This window comes from Anolis sagrei, chromosome 3, assembly GCF_037176765.1.
Source record: "Anolis sagrei isolate rAnoSag1 chromosome 3, rAnoSag1.mat, whole genome shotgun sequence".
Taxonomy (NCBI): domain Eukaryota; kingdom Metazoa; phylum Chordata; class Lepidosauria; order Squamata; family Dactyloidae; genus Anolis; species Anolis sagrei.
The window spans coordinates 251,989,209-252,009,761 of NC_090023.1; the positions used below are offsets into that span (position 1 = coordinate 251,989,209).

Genomic DNA, 20,553 nt, shown 5'->3' on the forward strand with positions numbered 1-20,553 from the left:
GACAACCCCTCTTTCTTCTTCTGTCTCTCCATTTGCCTCCGCCTCCTACCTCCAGCAGGAATAGTAATCCAAGGCTCCCATGGAATCCTAGCAGCCTCCAATGGTATGTTATACAAATATATAAAATTGTCTGTAATAGCTTTTTCACATTCCAGTCCAATTTGTATCAGAACTCGCTGACTGTAGAAACTCCTTGCTTCACAAGAGTGCTCAAAAGAAGCAGGAACACACACAAAAAGACAGGAACACATACAAGACAAGGGGAGCAGCACCCAATTGCAGAAGCCACCAGTGCAGCTATTTTAAAAACAGCTCTCATGGTCAGGATGTTCTGCCTAATGATCAGGTGGAATCTCATTTCCTGACATTTGAACCCATTGCTCCGAGTCCTAGTTTCCAGGACAAAAAACAAGCTTGCTCCCTCTTCCTTATGCCATCCTTAGATGTCATTATCAGTGGTGCAACTGGAGCAAATGTTCTACGTCTCTGTGTCTGCGGGGTTGTAAGCTACTGCTGGTACAACATGTACACACACATATACATCTTGTATCATGATGCTGTGTGATCAAATCCATGCATAATCAAACCTGCAAATGTTGAGGAACAACTCTACTCTCAGGTTTGGCCCCATTTCTTGGCTGCAGAGCAAAACACAGCTGCCATGTTCAATGGCACATTAGTTGGAAAATGGTGAGGAAAGAATGTAAGTAACCACTTTCTCTTTGGTCCAGAGCAGGACTGGCTGTGGTTTACCTTTCCGCATTGGAAATCCAGAACTACAGAAGCAGAGATTGCAAACTGGCACACAGCAAGACCTGTTTTGGGAACTGAACTCGTGCCACCCTAATCTAATCTCAACCCTTATATTTAATTACGGGTATTTACTGCAAACCATGAAAGTGTATACCTTCAGCTACCTTCATGTAATAAACAAATGCAAAGCTACTGGTTGTATTACTCTATCAGTAAAAGAGTGAGCTTTGTATTTATTTATTTCATGTCAAAAGCATTGCATTAATAAACCAGTATAAAACTGATAAAGGGAGCATAAGCAGCTAAATAATTTTAGACCAAAGACAGGCAACTGTGACCGTATTGTATATAGCTAGAAACTTTTCTTCCTCTGTGCATGAGGCAGGGCATTGTGGGCAAGCATACAGATGCTGAGTTGTTTGTTCTGCTCCACAGTTGCACAGGGTGGAGGATTCTTTTAATTAGTATCATTTTGCCAGGTTGTCTTTTGATCTGCCCACTCCGCTTCCGAATCTGTTCAGGGACTTCCAAGTTTCCCATTCTTGGTTTGCCCCTGGAGGCAGACCATCGTGGGAGGCCATCCACTTGGGATTTCCTGGTTTAGCTGCCCAGAGGGATACTCTTGCTATTGCTGGGGGAACATTAAGAGAAGTGGTGGTCCTCATCAGGCCCGTAGCCAGGATTTTGATTCAGGGGGTGCTGAGTTTAATTCAGGGGGTGCTGAGGATCTACCCTAACAAACTTTTTGTATCATTATCCCAATACCCCCATGCATATGGGATATATTGAGCATGGTGATCAGATCATGATATGAATAAACACAACAGTTTAAATAATGTACCAATAAGGCCTTCTTGCGGACCACTCTGAGAATTTGGGGGGGGGGGGGCTGAAGCCCCCTGGCTACATGCCTGGTCCACCATTTTCCTTGACTTGAGTCTATTGGGAGGAGACTGATAGCCACACAGTGAGTGGCTTTAACATTGTTTAGCCTTATTCCTTTAGTGATTGGCAGCAACTTCTCCTTGCACATCGGGGGGTGGGTAATGCTAGCAAGCTTATACAGTCTATCAGCAGATGTAGGTCTAAGACACCCTGTGATTATTCTACATGTTTCATTCAGTGCTATATTCACCTGCAAGTACATGTAGGCAGTTAGGTTGTAAAAAAAGGAAAGGGTGAGAGGTATAACTGAATAAGGAACTGTTCTACCTTTAAGGAGCATGTATCACAGGTAGTTAAAGCGAGGTGAGAGGTAAGTAAGTACAAGTGGGTTAAGTGCTCAACTCAGTATGTGGCAAACTTCGGCCCACCAAGTGTTTTGGATTTGAACTCCCACAATTCCTAACTGCTGTAGTCCATCCCAATAGTCTCTGGTGTGACAATCAGAAGCAGAATCCCAATTTCTCTTCATCCTAGGACATTTTCCCACCTGCGTTACAGAACGGAGGCTGAACTCTGGGAAATGTAATTTAGGGAAGCTGAAGACCGCTCTGGCTGAGAATTCGAAAGGCTCTGCCCTGAACTACATTTCCCAGAAGTCTGTAGTAACAACTCCAATAACTGCCTCCATTCTATAACACTGGTGGTAAAACGTCCCTGGAGATTGCTGGAGGGAAAGGAGTAGAAATATCAGTATGCTACACCCCAGATCTCTATCCTTCACAGCAGTTGTACAACCAAGGGCTTGAATTATTGTGGCAATGATCCCACAAACACAGATTCATAGAGACTGTGGATATTACAGACATATAATTCTAGGTAATTCTAGGACTCCATAACTGAGATAGCGAACTCCAGCTTTTGTATGGCATTACTTACATGCTCTGAATTTCACCATCTAGTTATCTCTGAAGTCCATGCCAAGGGGATGTGCTTCTGACCACAACATACAAATCAACTTTCCTTCCTTCCTTCTGCCCCTCCTTGATACATACCTTCTTTTCATGCTCAGAAACACCTGTCCTTATGATAATATCAGAATCCACATCTTTCTCACAAGCCACTTTACGCCTCCCCCCATGCTCCCCTCCAGCTCTGAGCCAATAGTCCCAAGACTGGTGATTCATAGAGACTGTGCATATTATGGATGTGTTATGACTCCTTAACGGAGATGGTAAATTCTATTCTTTGAATGGTAGTACTCCTTACATGCCCTGAATTTCACCTAGTGGTCTCTGAAGTCCATGCCAAGGTGATGTGCTTCTGCCCACAACATATCTTCCTATTTATGTATCTATCTTCCTATCTATCTGTCTATCTTCCTATTTATCTATGTATCTATCTTCCTATGCATGCATGCATGCATGCATGCATCTATCTATCTATCTATCTATCTATCTATCTATCCTATGTATCTATCTATCTATGTATCTATCTTCCTATCTGCCTTCCTATTTATGTAACTATCTTCCTATCTGTCTACCTTCCTATGTATCTATCTTCCTATGTATCTGTCTTCCTATCTATATTCCTATTTGTTTTCCTATCTATCTGTCTTCCTATCTTCCTATCTACCTTCCTTTCTATTGATCTTAATATCTACCTTCTTATCTATCTGTCTGTCTATCTATCGATCTTCCTATCTATCTATTTATCGGTCTGTCGATCTTCCTTTCTATCTACCTTCCTATCTATCTATCTGTCAATCGATCTTCCTATCTATCTGTGTATCTTCCTATCTACCTTCTTATCTATTTATCTGTCTGTCGATCTTCCTTTCTATCTTCCTATCTACCTTCCTATCTATCTGTCTGTCTATCTATCAATCTTCCTATCTGTATTTTCCTATCTACCTACCTATATACCTTCCTATCTATCTTCATATCTACCTTCCTATCTATCTATCTATCTATATCTCTCTCTATCTATCGATCTTCCTATCTATCTGTGTATCTTCCTATCTACCTTCCTATCTATCGATCCGTCAATCTTCCTTTCTATCTTCCTATCTACCTTCCTTCCTATCTCTCTCTCTATCGATCTTCCTATCTTCCTAACTACCTTACTATCTTCCTATCTACTTTCCTATCTTTCTGTCTATCTATCTTCCTGTATATGTATCTATCCTCCTATCTATCTTCCTATCTATCCATCTATTTTTCCTTCCTTCCTTCCTTCCTTGATCCCAAGCTTCCCTCCACGCTCCAGCCAGGCAAGAGTGACTGCATTGCGTTTTCTGTTAAAACCACTATGGGGCAAACTTGGGCCCAGGCAGGCTGTTAGGAATTGTGGGAGGTGAGGTCCAACCCCCCCCCCCCGAAGTTTGCCCAGGCTTAGCCTAGGCCAGGCATGGGCAAACTTGGGCCCTCCTCCTTCCAGGTGTTTTGGACTTCAACTCCCACCATTCCTAACAGCCTCAGGCCCTTTCCTTTTCCCCCTCAGCCGCTTAAGCGGCTGAGGGGGAAAAGGAAGGGGCCTGAGGCTGTTAGGAATGGTGGGAGTTGGACTCCAAAACACCTGGAAGGAAGGCCCAAGTTTGCCCCTGCCTGGCCTAGGCCTAGCCCTTGGCTTCTAGACTCTGTCTCTGTGAAGGAAGGAGACGCATGACGTCACTCTCTCTCTCTCTCTCCCTGGGAGCCGGAGTCCAGACGGTGGGCGGGGCTTGGCGGCGGGGCGCGCGTGCGCGTTGCCGTGGCCGGGTTCGTGCCCGCGCGCCGCCTCGTCTCCGTCTCCATCACGTCCTCCTCCTCCTCCTCCTCCTCCTCTGTCTCTGTCTCCGCAGTGAGGTCACGGGGAGGCGGCGCGTCGTCAGACAGACGGAGACGGAGAGAGAGAGAGAGAGAGAGAGACGTCGGTCCCTCCGTTCGAGCTCTCTCGCCCAGGACAGGAGGGGGGACAGGTCACTCTGAGGTAAATCTGCGGGGAAAGGGAAGCCAGCCGGGTTTCAACCCCTGCCTGTGTGGATGATATTCTGTGTGTATCCCTGACTCGGAAAGGAGGAGAAAGGTCTCCTGTCTGCTGGGCTTGGCTGGCGGCGTGAAGGGGAGGAGGAGGAGGAGGAGGGATTGCTCCTTCGTGTGTGTGTCTTTTTCGGTGAGGAAGGCCTTGTTCGTGTGTGTATGAGGGGGTACAGCTTATGAATATGCATGAGGAGGGGGTACAGCTTATGAATATTCATGAGGGGTACAGCTTATGACTATTCATGAGGGGAAGAGGAGGCTGGGCTTGAGCCCCTTTCCCACAAGCAAGGGAGGCCAATATAGTGTTATATCTCTTTATTATTATTATATCTTATCATTACTATATTTATTACTATCTCTTATTGTGTCTTATTATTGTCTCTTATTATTACTATTAATATCTCTTATTATTATTATCTCTTATTATTGTTATATCTCTTTATTATTATTATTATAATATCTTATTACTATATTTATTATCTCTTATTATGTGTTATTATTATCTCTTATTATTACTGTCATTATTATCTCTTTATTATTATTATATCTTATTACTATATTTATTATCTCATATTATGTCTTATTATTATCTCTTATTATTACTGTTATTATCTCTTATTATTATCTCTTATCATTGTTATATCTCTTTATAATTATTATATCTTATTACTACTATATTTATTTATGATCTCATATTATTATTATGTCTTATTATTACTGTTGTTATCTCTTATTATTATTATCTCTTATTATTATTGTTATATCTCTTTATTATTATATCTTATTACTACTATATTTATTTATTATCTCATATTAATACATCTTATTATTACTGTTATTATCTCTTATTATTATTATCTCTTATTATTGTTATATCTCTTTATTATTATATCTTATTATTACTATATTTATTACTATCTCATTATGTCTTATTATTGTCTCTTCTATTACTATTAATATCTCTTATCTCTTATTCTTATTGCCATTATTATATTTATATATCTCTATCATGCTTTCTATTATCTCTTATTATTATTTCTTATTATCTCTTATTTATTACTTTTATTCTATTATTATTACTATTATTATTATTATTATTATATCTTTTTTATTATATCTTATTATTGCTATATTTATTATTATCTCTTATTGTGTCTTATTATTGTCTCTTATTACTATTAATATCTCTTATCTATTATCTCTTATTATTATTTATTATTATCTCTTATTATTTCTTACTTTTATTCTATTATTATTATATCTCTTTTTTATTATATCTTATTACTACATTTATTTATTATCTCTTATTATTTCTTTTATTCTTTTTATTCTGATTTCTTCTTATCTCTTCTTATCTCTTCTTATTATTATTACCATTATTATATTTATATATCTCTATCCCGCTTTCTATTATCTTTTATTATAATTTCTCTTATTATAATTTCTTTTATTTTCTCTTATTATTTAGTCTTACCTTTTATTACTATTCTCTTCTTATGTCTTATTCTTACATAGTTTTATTCTTGTTATTTCTTATTATTATATCTTATAATCTCTTATTCTTATTATCTATTAATATTATTATGACCATCATTATATTTATGTCTCTATCCCACTTTCTATATTATTATTTCTTACTATTCTTTTATTATAATTTATTATTATCTCTTTTATTCTCTTATTGTGTCTTATTCTTATCTTATTATTATATCTTATTATCTCTTATTCTTATGACCACTATTATTTATTTATATTTATATCTCTCTATCCCGCTTTCTATTATATCTGATTAGTATTATTATTTCTTACTATTGTCTTATTATAATTTCTTATTATATCTTATTATCTCTTATTCTTATGACCATTATTATATTTATATGTCTCTATCCCGCTTTCTATTATCTCTTATTATTATTATCTCTTATTATTTCTTACTATTATTCTCTTATGATTATAATTTCTTCTTACTTATCATTATTATTATTATCTTTTATTATTTCTTCCTATTACCTTATTATAATTTCTTCTTCTTACCTCTTATTATTATCTTTCCTTATTATTATGACCTTTATTATATTTATGTGTCTCTATCCCGCTTTTATCTCGATTGAGATTGGAAGGCGAGAGGAGGGGGGAAGGCAGGAAAGAGGGGATTGCGCCTTTAAAGCCCCCCTCCCCTTTAAAATCCTGGGGGGGGGGGTCGTTGCGTTGGAGGAAGCGTCTTTAAAGACCCCCCCCCCCCCTCCATCCAAGAAGATTGCTTGGATTGAATAGGAAGGCAAAGAGGGTTGTTTCTTAGGTCAGAAAGGAGAGAAAGGCTCCCCTTTAAAGCTTTAAAGGCCTTCCTCTCTCATGGGAGAGGGTCTCTTGGGTGGGACTGCGCCTTTAAAAACCCCCCTCCCTTCCCTCTTCTTCTTCCATCCAGGGTTTGGGTCGGAGGGCGCTTTTCAACCCACCCACCACCCCTTTATTTCCTCCTCCTTGTTCTGCTCTCCTCCTTCCTTCCTCCCTTCCTCCCTCCCTTGGCCTCCCTTGTGTCTGCTGCTGCTGCCTCTGCTAGACTTAACCTTCCTCACCTCCCTTTGGGGAGGGAGGAGCGTCTGTAGCACAGCAGGCCCGTCTGAGACGGCGGCGGCGGGGAGGAAGGGAAGGGAAGGGAAGGAGTTGAGTTCAGGGCAAAGAAGGGAAATTCCGGGGGAGGGAGGGGGGAGGAAGGAGGCCGCCGCCGGGCTCTGGCTTCTAGGGTTTCACTTCCCAAAAAAAGCCAAACACTCAGCCATTTGAAAGAGAGGCAGAGGAGCTTCCAGCGTCTGTCTGGAATTATTATTATTTGAGGTTTGATTTGGGTCCAGCTGATCATTCTCTGCAGAGCAGACTCAGTCCCATTGAGGAGGATCTAGTACAGAGACTTTAAGGAGATTCAAGGACAGAGAATGTGATGAGTCTACAAGGGAGGGTCTGGTACAGAGCCACTTTTGAAGGAGAAGGTGCCTCTGAGCATACATAGGATTGAAAGACAGAGAATGTGAGTCTACAAGGGAGGGTCTACAATGGAATGTGAGTCTACAAGGTGCCTCTGACCATACATAAAATTCAAAAACAGCGAATGTGACGAGTCTTCAAGGGAGGGTCTAGTACAGAGACTTTTGAAGGAGAGGGTGATTCTGAACATTCATAGGATTCAAAGACAGAGAATGTGATGAGTCTACAAGGGATGGTCTGGTAGTACAGAGCCACTTTTGAAGGAGAAGGTGCCTCTGAGCATACGCAGGATTCAAAGACGGTGAATGTGATGAGTCTTCAAGGCAGGGTCTAGTACAGAGCCACTTTTGAAGGAGAAGGTGCCTCTGAGCATACATAGAATTCAAGGACAGATAATGTGATGAGTCTGCAAGGGAGGGTCTAGTACAGGGACTTGAAGGAGAAGGTGCCTCTGAGCATACATAGGATTCAAAGACAGAGAATGCGATGGGTCTACAAGGGATGGTCTAGTACAGAGCCACTTTTGAAGGTGAAGGTGCCTCTGAGCATATGTAGGATTCAAAAACAGCGAATGTGATGAGTCTTCAAGGGAGGGTCTAGTACAGAACCACTTTTGAAGGAGAAGGTGCCTCTGAGCATACATAGGATTCAAAGACAGAGAATGTGATGAGTCTGCAAGGGGGGGGGGTCTAGTACAGACCCACTTTTGAAGGAGAAGGAGCCTCTGAGCATACATAGGATTCAAAGACAGAGAATGTGATGAGTCTGCAAGGGAGGGTCTAGTACAAAGACTTTTGAAGGAGAAGTGCCTCTGAGCACACATAGGATTCAAAGACAGTGTGTGATGAGTCTTCAAGGGAGAGTCTGGCACAGAGCCACTTTTGAAGGAGAAGGTGCCTCTGAGCATACATAGAATTCAAAGACAGAGAATGTGATGGGTCTGCAAGGGAGGGTGTAGTACAGAGCCACTTTTAAAGGAGAAGGTGCCTCTGAGCATACATAGGATTCAAAGACAGAGAATGTGATGAGTCTGCAAGGGAGAGTCTAGTACAGAGCCACTTTTGAAGGAGAAGGTGCCTTTGAGCATACATAGGATTCACAGACAGAGAATTCGATAAGTCTCTAAGGGAGTGTCTAGTACAGGGATCCTCAAACTTTTTAAACAGAGGGCCAGGTCACAGGTCCCGCAAACTGTTGGAGGGTCAGATTATAATTTGAAAAAACCATGAATGAATTCCTAAGCACACTGCACATATCTTGTTTGTAGTGCATTAACACTTAAAAAAACATGAAGAACAATTAAAAAATATAAACTTATTAGTATTTCAATGGGAAGTGTGGGCCTGATTTTGGCTGATGAGATAAGATTGTTGTTGTTATTGTTATTGTGTGCTTTCAAGTTGTTTCAGACTTAGGTTGACCCTGAGCGAGGGCCAGGTAAATGACCTTGGAGGGCCGTATCTGGCCTTCGGGCCTTAGTTTGAGGACTCCTGGCCTAGTACAAAGCCACTTTTGAAGGAGAAGGTGCATCTAAGAATACATAGGATTCAAAGATAGAGAATGTGAAGAGTCTGCAAGGGAGGATCTAGTACAGAGCCACTTTTGAAGGGGAAGGTGCCTCTGAGCATACATAGGATTCAAAGACAGAGAATATGATGAAGGATCTTTTACCACAGGCATGGGCCAACTTCAGCTTTCCCTCAAGGTATTTTGGACATCAACTCTCACAATTCCTAACAACCGGTAGGCTGTTAGGAATTGTGGGAGTTGAAGTCCAGAACATCTGGAGGGAGGGCCAAAGTTGGCCCATGCCCGTACTGGTACATTTAAAATATTTTCTGGTTTTCATTTACAGTAGAGTCTCGCTTATCCAACCTTCGCTCATCCAACCTTCTGTATTATCCAACACAGTCTGCCTCCTGCCCGGATCCACAGCTATTTCAATGCATTATGATGTTTTGGTGCTAAATTCGTAATTACTACATAACGTTATCATGTATTGAAAATACCATGTATTTTCTGTCAATTTGTTGTAAAACATGGTGGTTTTGTGCTTAATTTGTAAAATCATAATGTAATTTGACGTTTAATAGGCTTTTCCTTAATTCCTTCTTATTATCCGACCTTTTTGCTTATCCAACTTTCTGCTGGCCCATTTATGTTGGATAAGTGAGACTCTACTGTATCTCTTTTTCTCCCACTGTAGGGACTCAAGGTGGCTCACAAATAAATATGAAATAAATGCAAATTGCGTATATGTACTAAAACATAAATAGAGCTTTGAAAATATTAATCGTTTTTGTCATTAAAACTATTTAAAGGCATAAAAATTCCGCGCCCACTCCAAAAATCTCAATTGCACTGTCCCCAACAGCACACCTCTAGTCAGTTCCGAAATATCTGCAATCATGGATAGGGCCATCCGAGGGCCCTTCCACACAGCCCCTATATCACAGGATCTGTTTATCCCAGGTTATCAGGCAGTGGAGACATATATAATTCATTTTAAAGCAGGTAATATAGGATCAGATCCTAGGATACAGGGCAGTGTAGAAGGGGCCTTGGTCTCTCAGAGTTTCAGGGGCCCATTCCACACAGCTTTATAAAATCCACATTGAACTGGATTATATGATGGTGTGGATGCAGATAACCCAGTTCAAAGTAGATATTGTGGATTATCTTCCTTGATATTCTGAGTTTATATACCTTTTCCAAATTACTTTATGTGTGTATAAAACCAGGTATGCTTTTGCTTTATGGTAAACTCGGAAAAGTGTCCCCCAAGTACGCCTTCTGTCTCTGTGCTGTACAGAGAGGGAATTGTGGGGGTGAGCTTTCAGGGAAGTTTGTTTTCCAACTTCTAATTGAAAATCCCTCCTGTGTTTCAGGTTTTCCTGAAATACAGTTTTTGAACCACTGCTTTAAGAGAACAGGATCTGAGAGGGAGGCAATTAGACTGTCATAGGAAACCTTAGTTAGTAATTTGTATATAGGTGTGCAGCATAAGATAATTACTGTAAGGTGCAGTTTGAGGTAGAATTTTGTGAGATATTTTTGCACTGGAAGTTCTGCATCAAGGTCATTTGAGTAGGTAATAGTAAGGGAAATTATTAGTTATGAAGATCTGTGTAGATATAAATTAGATTTTTTTCTGTGGTTTTTCACAGCACTAGGAGGAGAATGTCAGTGTTAAAGGATATGGTTTCAGGAAGTGGAAAGATAGAATTGTCTTGTTTTGGTATGCAATTGAAGAAGGAGAATATGTTGAATTCATATTAGTAATGGGAAATGAAAGTTGAGTTTTGAAACCAGCTGCAGTAGAGCTTTTAGTGCCAAAGATGGATCCCCCCCCAAGAAATATTAACAGAAACCTTGAATGGATCAGTAAAGGAAAAGTGTAACTCTGGTGAAAAGCAATTCCAGTATTTTATAGTAGAGATGATGTGGGAAAAGGACTTATATAATTGGAATTTCATCTAACTCTTTATTTTTAACAGGAGATAGAAATTGCTGTTAATGTCAAATGAGTGTGGTTGGATTACAAATTCCTATTTGAATGTGGCAGGTTTGAAAGGATTACAGTACCTTTTGATTTTCTCAAATATCTCCTAATGAAGTGTAGGTTTGACTTCTTTATATTCTATAAATCTAAGATTACTTCCTGCATATGTAAATCAACAATTGATTTGCAAATAATGGACATTTTTGTCCATCAGTCATATTCTTTTCAAGCAACTTCCCTCACATGCAGATCAATAGGGTTCTTAAATGGCAATACAGAAAAAGGCAGAGATATGTCCCTGGTGATGAAGATTTCATGTGTGTGGCGTGTGAAACCATTAAGATTATGGATTTGAAGGAAATGGAGAAAGAAATATTGGATCACATAGATACAAGTAGTTTAGAGTAATACACTGGCAGAAGAAAAAGTGGGCATGACTTCTGCAGCATGTCATTGAGTAACAGGCTTACTTCATTCAGATTTTGCATACCTTCAGATTAGTATAAAGACTTATGGATTGTCCTATTAACAGGTGCATGTGGAGAGAAGTTCCTGAGCCACTTGAATTCTGTTTAGTGTTTAGCTAATCTCAGAAACTATATTTCATGAAAGTCAGACCCTCATAATATTAACTGAATAGTTGGCACATTAAAAGAGTTGAGATAGAAAATAATCAAAACAGAGGAATGTGCACAGATGGATAGATGAAGTAGACAGCATGGGGAACAGAAAGAAGTATAAATACACATCTCACTCACCCAAGGGCTAATCCTAGATGGGGTGGGTGTGTGGTTAGGAGGGAAAAATAGAATAGGAAAAATAATTTAAATATTTAAAATTGCCTCATTTTGTGCCACTATAGATATATATTAAGCTATTAATATCCGTGTATTTCTAACTGATAATTATTTCTTTGTTTTTCTTCCCCAATTTAGATTCTATGAAAGGATGAACAGAGAAATGAATTACTAGCCCAAGAAGTTTATTTTGCTGATGACTGGGATCGTGCTTTTATTAAAAGAACAATGGGATTCACAACGTCTGTGTTCATGCATATAATTGCAGCCAACACAGTGGGATCAGTTTCCAGTAACAAATTTATTGGTGAACAAATATTGATGCTGTTGGAGGTGGACATTTTTATGGCTCAATAAGTAGAGATTTTTACCTATGATATTAATAATAGCAGGAATCCTTTATAGAAACCTACATTTCCTTTATCGTCTAGAAGCATAATTTTGAAATATGTATGTCTCAGGCTGTAAGCACATTAGCACTTGCGTATTTTTATGTTCAGTTAAAAGAAAAATTGAAGAGCCTGCATGCCTGTAAAATAAAAATCTTTAGAGTTAGGCTTTGTATTTTTCGGTTGGATTAAATCATTCAGTTATTTTTGAGACCAGTGATTCAAAGGTTCAAGTAAAATCTTTTTTGTATATAAATCGAGTTTTACATTTTTAAAAAATTTGTCACACTGAAAAGTGTTCTTAAGTGACAAAAGTTCCTGCATGTAAGGGCTATGTTACTAAATGTAAAGTGGTGAAAATACCAGTAAGTGGTATTGCATGTTTACTGCAATGAAAGTAGCTATACTGAAAAAAAGTGAAATCGAGATTTGAACAAACTGTGAACAGATTTCATATTCACGTATTTTTAAAATAGCCATGGAAACTGCAAAGATAAATTACTCCTTGGGTCACTCAAAACAAAAGGGGAGCATAATACATGAAGATGACAGCCCTCCAACCAAAAAAGCAATGACAGAAACACATCTAAAGGATACAATGCAAGCCATGATGCATAAATTGTCAACAATAAAAAAGGAACAGTTGGATGAATGTGAAGAACATCTTATGGAGGACAATGAGGAATGTGCCAAACCAAACATTGCTGCAGTACCTGAGCCTTTGAACTTAAATCCTGGTTTGAAGCATACATTGGCACAGTTCCATTTAAGCAGCCAGAGTTCATTGGGTGGCCCAGCAGCATTTTCTGCTCGCCATTCTGAAGAAAGCACATCTTCCGTCTTCGTACCTCTTCCATCACCCCAGATCCTTCCTGGTCCATTGCTTGTTCCTTCAGACAGCTCTACAGAGTTGACTCAGACTTTACTGGAAGGGGAGTCTATATCTTGCTTTAAAGTTGGAGGAGAAAAAAGACTTTGTCTGCCTCAAGTCTTGAATTCTGTTCTCCGTGATTTTTCTCTACAGCAGATTAACACAGTGTGTGATGATCTTTATATCTACTGCTCTAGGTGCACTTCTGACCAACTTCACATTTTAAAGGTTTTGGGAATTCTTCCATTTAATGCTCCATCTTGTGGGCTGATAACACTGACTGATGCTCAGAGACTATGCAATGCTTTACTGCGCCCTCGCACTTTCCCTCAAAATGGCAGCCTGCTTCATGGTAAAGGTTCGCTGATCCAACTAAAAGAGACTGGAAGTGCCTTTGAAGTAGAGCATGAATGTTTGGGCAAGTGCCAGGGTTTATTTGCTCCACAGTTTTATCTTCAGCCAGATTCTCCTTGTATCCAGTGTTCCGAATGCTATGGGATGTTTTCACCCCAAACATTTGTGATGCATTCTCATCGCTCTCCTGACAAGAGGACCTGCCATTGGGGCTTTGAATCAGCCAAGTGGCATTGCTATCTCCATATTAACCAAAAATATCTTGGAACATCAGAGGAGAGAGATTTGAAGCTTCTCTTGGAAGAAATGAAAGAAAAATTTAGCACGAAAAGTCAGAAAATACACCAATCTAAAGTAAGTGTTTATGCTTGTAAAATATTCACATACAATTAATATTAGATACTGCTTTAAAGGCTAAGATCCTATTGATTGTCAGTGGTGTTGAAAACTCTATTAACATAGCATGTGCTTTATCTCCTTTATGTTTTATGCAAGTAGAAAATTTTTTGTAGTGCAAGCAGTTTAACTCACTAGAATGCTGGCTAAAATATTTTAAATGTACGCTTTATAAATGTATTCTTGTCCCTTTAAAGTTTTTTTTAATTAAGTGCTAGCAGGAAATCTTAGTAAATCAGAACAAACATGGAAAAAATAACACCTTAGTTCTGAAAAGCTGTTATAAGCAAATGGATATGGAGTTTTAAGTCCTGTTTTCTAGCCTCTTTATGACTATAGTACATCAGTTAATATGTAATGAGCTGGGTTTTTTTTTAAGCACACCTATTTAGTTTTGCTTTCGATATAATGATAATTAAATACCTATAATAAATAGCTACTGTGGGGACAGTAAAGATCCAGACCTGGCTGTTCTTTTCAGAGTGTAAGACTGAAGGTATGATAAAGGGAAGGACAAGGTGAAGGAAGAAAAGACTCTTGTCACAGAATATATGAATAAAAATTCTTGAAACACTTCTTAATAACATGACTGAAGGAATCATTGAAGTGCCACATGATATAGAGTTCCTTATGTAAGCCATGGCAAAGAAAAATAAAGATTAGGATGGAGAATAGGGCTTATTGCACCTAAACCTAAAGACCAAAGGAGAGATTCATATGATGTCTTTGCTATGTTATGATATTACTTATACAGCATTCATTAAAAGCCTATAATTGTCTTGTCTGCTATGATTAATATCATTATGGATTGCAAAAGCACAATATCCCATCATAGTCATAGACTATGATCTCTGGTTCTTTCCAAGCTTTCACTGCTTGATCCCCTTTAAACTGGGGATACCAGAGGTTTAAAGTGATCTTTTTGAATTTTATCATTGTTTCGTGGACCTTCTTCTTAAATTGATAGCTATTCTAACAATGACTGAATCTTAAATAATGGAATATTTTATTAAATTTTGAAGTATCTGTTGAATTGTGACCTTAAGTACACTGACTAGATAGTTGAGCTTCGTGCAGTACTTGTACCTTCAGCTCTTCAGTTCTAATTTGTATGGGTGTTTATTGCTGATCATCTGACAGGCTCACACTGGAACACTTACTTGAAATATTACGTAAGGCTATGTAGTTTTTCAAAATGCTGATTTGTGGTGGATATGTTCATGACAGGATGTGCATATACCATACTTTTTATCATTTTCCTTTCCTGCTTGCTGCATGTTGTTTTGCTGCATTATATGATATTCTGGAGGGTGCCCTCAAATGCTGTGTTTTGAAGGTCATAGACAGTTGCAGTGGGAATAAAATCTTATTCTTGAGTAGAATTCCTCAGGGAGAAATGACAAATACAAGGCACAATAAATGGTCTTGTAATACCTCCCCCCCCCCCCGCCCCAAATATGTAGCAAGATTTTGTGTGCTCTTGCACACTCTTTTTCATTGCTGCAGATCCTCATTACTACATTATAGGATATTTGTGTAATGCAGGGGTGGGTAGATTTAACAGGGCAGGGGACAAATGTTCATCTCCACTGACTGCTGCAGATTGCAGCAAGCAAACAGGAAGAAAAAGCAAAATAGATAAATCATAAATGGCTTGACATTTTTGTTCTGATTTTGATTTGTTGGGTTTCAACTTGTTCAAAGGCTTCCAGGAAGCCTCCTTTGAATTTTTCTCCTGTAGGACCACACTTGGGCCATACTTTGCCCACAATTAGTGTAATTTACCAGGTAAATGCTCCTATAATTACAAACATGCCCTACTAGATTTGGAATCTGTGTGACTTAGGAGGAGCTTGGACTGGAGAGAAGTTAGCAAGTTCTCTGTCATATGTGGATCTTATGAGAAACTGAGAGTTTATGAAATAAAACAAGATTAGAAAATGTAAGCAAGTTTGCATGAAAGCGTATGCAAATAAGGGCATGTGTTTATTTTTGATTAGTGATTAGGCTATATCAGTAATGGTAAAAGTTGAATATTTGGGGCAGTGGTTTGAATATGTGGTATGTTTTGAAAAAGATCACCAGATCATTCTATACATTGGTCAGTTGTAAAAATCTTAGCAGAGTGAGAAGATTCATAGCTAAACAGAGCTACAAGAGACGGTCTAATTTTGTTTATGGCAGCTTCACATGTTCATGTAATGAGAGTAGCTTCAGTCAATGAAACAAAGCCTATATTGAGATTTCAAAATGAAACCTCAACATATTTCAACCTTTGAAGAGCATGAGAATTCTCTCCACCCTACATTTATTTACATTCTTTCACATCCTGTGTTTGCTGTTCAGGTTGGAGAGAATAGGCTTTAAGATGTGCGTAATACTTTTGTGTTTCTTTACATGGGTCATGGCAAGTTCTCATTCATGGGAAATATCAATGAACAGTTTTTTGTTCACAATTTTCAGGTTTGTTTTCAGTTGTGGATACATATATAGTGAACTTTATACATGATGCATGTTTCTGGTATGTGTTGATTGAAAACTTCAAAATGAAATGAGCATTCATATTTTGTATATTTTGTTGAAAAGAGGCAGAAACTCAGAATACTTCATAACAGACAAAGGTTTAATTGACTGTTAAGGAAAAGGCATTAGCCTAATGATGTCCAATTATTCCATTGTTGAAATACTATTTAATTTTAAGATTTGAGAGAGAACACTGCCTAGTCACTACAGTCTTCATTTGTTGATGTATTGCTTTTCAGCCATTATAATTGTATACAAATGATGCAGAACAGATACCATGGTAATATTTTTCAAGTTCAACTTTTGAATTTAGAGATGGGCTATTTTTTACATTGTCTGTTCATTGCAGGATCGTAGCACAATAAAACAGTAAAAAAATAGAGATCATATGACGTCTGATCTTGAAGAGACGGCCCACCCATGGATTACTCATTTGCTATCAAAGATAAAGCTTTAAATTAGTGTTGGCCACATATCCGTGTTTGAGAGCTCACTTGTTTAGCTCCAGGTACACATCCCAGGAAGCAGCTGAACTTGTTACGGCAACAGTAGCAATAAATTTTCCCAGCTTAATCAGGTTTATGTACTCATTAATTATGTAGCCAATTTTCTTCCTATTCAGTCATAGTACATACTTGTTTAAAATAATATAGTTCTAGGAATGTAAACCAATAAACATTATTTTGGCTTCCCTAAAAGAAAACAATATATTGTTGCCTGAGGCTTATAAATGACCTCATTAACATCTCATTGCAGTCTTGCAGTGTGGCTTATGAAGGGCTATGTATTACCAAAATGTGCTGCTGCTTTTACATATTCCTGTATAAATACAGATGACCTTTTCAGAAGCCTTCACAATCTCAGTTTTAATGAATGATTTGTGGGAAGAGAAGGAAGTTAGATAAGTACGGGGAGACTGTTATGAGTCTGTGGTTTTGTTGATGCTCTAATATCATTATCCTCAATATTTTAAGAGTTTTGGCCTGACTTTCTAATGAGCCTCTTCAATTTTGTGAAAAATATATTAAATTACATTTTCAGATAATTGCATTCAAGTCTCATTTTACGCATGGAATGGTACTTGATTAGTAATGAGTGATGACCTCAAAATATGGGAGTAATTTAAAACTAAGGACCTTATCTATCTCTTGTCCACATATGCTATAGATCCTGAGAAAGGTCATATTCATTTACCTACTTCCCTCCTGTTTGCGGTTAGGGGTGGGGAGGTGAGTAGGCATGTGATCAACAATACAATCTCACTTTTTAAAGACCAGGAAAGGCCATGGTTAGCAGAAGTTTAGGTATGTGAAACTTCTTGAGCATCTTCCTAATGCCTGTTGTCTTCAATTATTTTCTTTATTTATTGCATTTGTATGTTGCCTTTCCCTCACAGTGGGACCAAGACAGCTTCCAAAACAATTAATAGAAATAAAAGAAGCTTTGTAGAGAGGCAATCACATTCAAATATGAATGGCATAATTCTTCCTCTTCCATGATAGATACGACTGAATATGTGCAAAATGCAAAGCAATGATGTTCTGATCTCTTGGGCATAATTATGAACCCGAAAATAATTATACATCTGATCACTTTAGTGTCTTCAAATGGTCCTTGCTTTGCCTGATTACCTTTTGAACTCTGGCTTCTTCAGAATCAGAAGTACTTATATTTTATGTTACCTCCTATCTACAGAATCCCACTCTTCCCTGTAGTGAGAAGTTCTAGAAATAAAATGTAAATTCTCTTTAAGCTTTTGTAACACACACACACACACACACACACATATAAAAAGGAACATCTCTGTTTTACATGCTAACTGCAGAAAGAGCCTGCTGTTTCAGCAGTGCTTCTAACACTTCTAAGATGTGAAAAGTGAAGTAGCAGGTGTACTTAAATCTTTTTGAGATTCTGGGGGTCTCCACATTTTGAAGAGGAAAATGACTAAATTGTGGTATGAGAAGTGAAGGGTTGTGAAGGAATGCTACGCTGAAATGAACTATTCCCGATTCTGGCTTTGGCTAAACGAGGAGGGAGAATTTTTTCAAAATTTAGTTGCTGAAGAAGTAAGAAAAGGGCACGCAAAAATAAGTTTGACAAGATGCAGAAGATTGTTGATTGCAACAGTAATGGCCTGCTGTGATTTGTATTTCTATCATTGACTGGTTGCAAGATACAAGGTTAATATATATAGGATTTAGTGTTATATCTTAGCTTGCTTGATTTGCAGAGTCTTATACAATTAAAATATTTTAATACTTCAAAGAAAATTACAATCAAAGACACAAAATGAACAACAACAACAACAACACCTGGATTTAAACCCATCAGTACATCTATGTAGTTATTTTTGATTGTACAATATTCTATCCAAAAGTGAACGAAGACAGAGTGATCTATTTCCTCTTTTTCATCTTGCTGGGTTCTCATTTTTCCAAGACCAGAATAGAAATGGCAGCTATTATATCCTTGGCAGGCCAGTATAATATTGACAGCAGCAGAAACAACAGTCACCTATGTGGGTTTATTTACAAGGATGTAGTTAGACATTACTGATAAAAGACAGATTTTACAAAAGAGCTTTACAATTCATTCAAAGCTTCTCAGTCAGTTGGGAGACTGCCAGGGAGCTCATTGCAGAATTATCAGAGATATACTCTACTCCTTTTACACACACATTAACCTACATAAACCTACATGCTTAGTTACTTGAACTGTTGCTGTCCATTTCTTCTGTTCAAACCTATCCACCTGTCTGCACATGAACACATTTTTCAATTGTGTTTACTTTTGTAGTTGGATAAGATATCCATAGTGTTCTCGTGAGGATGAGTGAGGTTGCAAATAGGAAGTATTAAGTACTAACTTTCTTTAAGTAGACTTAATACTTATTCGAACTAAACAAAGTACCTCACAAACAAAGAATATGCCAGCAATGTTATGATGTTATCCTATTTCACTGTTCTGTTGACAGACTCTGTCACACTACATTTGTTTCACAGTGAAAAAGCCACAGGATGTGTATTCCTGTATATAACTATTTTTTCATTGATTGGTAAAACTGAAGATGTGCGACTTTTTTCCTGTTGATGATGCGTTCTTGGTTTGTAATTTATTCTTTTCTCCTGTGGAATTTAATGAAGTCCAGGAAGTATAGCAGCATACTTCCTTCCAAACAGATTTCTTAAAGTTGAAATGGTATATAATAAAAGAAATATTCTTCTCCTTCTCCTCCAGGCTGATTCTCAATATAACCTAGACCTTCAACAGTGGTATCCAGTTATAAAGCAAGAGACCGATTCCATCAATCAGCCGCACTCATTCATGCATCCCAGGTAACCTGTCCAGATATCCGACCAGTTGTTGCACATCTTACCATTATGTTTTAATTGCTCGTCGATGTTAGCTAAATATTTGGGGGTGTATTTCTAAAAATGCATGTGTGGTTAATTGAAATGGTTGGGTTTGTTAGTATTATATTATAAGCCTCCTCTTGGTAATTGTAAACCTCTGTAACCCTCTAGAAAGGAATATCAGTGTCATGGTTGACTGATTCCCTAGAAGTTTCCATTACTCTTTGCACTCGCTAGACTGCTTTGACCACAACCCCAGCTTGATTAGAATCAGTTCCCACCCAAAACTAAGCTTTTAAGCTTTGCTAGAAGCTAGTGAAAGGAGGCATGGCTCAGAGACTGGCTTTTGGATGCCTTCCACCTTACATCTCTTGGAGGCGAACCAGCACTTGCATAAGCAGTACTCTCATCGGACACTTTGCACCTCCTGTGTCTTGCGCATGTCATTATTCAGCCCTTCTCTTAACTTTATAATGCGGCTTCAGTTCTGGAGCTTTGCATTTACTGTGGACACATCTATTGCTTTTCCTTTGCCTGATTTTTGTACTGCTGAGACATTGTCAAAACAAAACCATCCCATTTTTCTGTAGATTGATTATCCAGATGTATATGGCATGGATTCCTTAGTTGTTTTTCCCTCTGGTCTGCATAGTTCAATTTAGACTAGAGTAAACCTGGATAGGAGTGTTGCATCAGTGGTAGTTGTGTGATTAGGAAGAAGTCTTGTGTTA

At 38.3% G+C, this 20,553-nt stretch overlaps 1 protein-coding gene across 1 annotated transcript in view; it reads left to right on the forward strand.

Annotated features, from left to right (window-relative positions):
- Nucleotides 1-4,386: 4,386 nt before the first annotated feature.
- Nucleotides 4,387-20,553, forward strand: part of SKIL (SKI like proto-oncogene) — a 35,536-nt gene continuing 19,369 nt past the window's right edge. Inside the window, exons 1-3 of the mRNA XM_060767534.2 lie at nt 4,387-4,605; nt 12,075-13,904; nt 19,707-19,804. Coding sequence (XP_060623517.2) covers nt 12,804-13,904; nt 19,707-19,804 — 1,199 coding nt within the window. The 5' untranslated portion in view covers nt 4,387-4,605; nt 12,075-12,803. The remainder of the gene's footprint in view (nt 4,606-12,074; nt 13,905-19,706; nt 19,805-20,553) is intronic.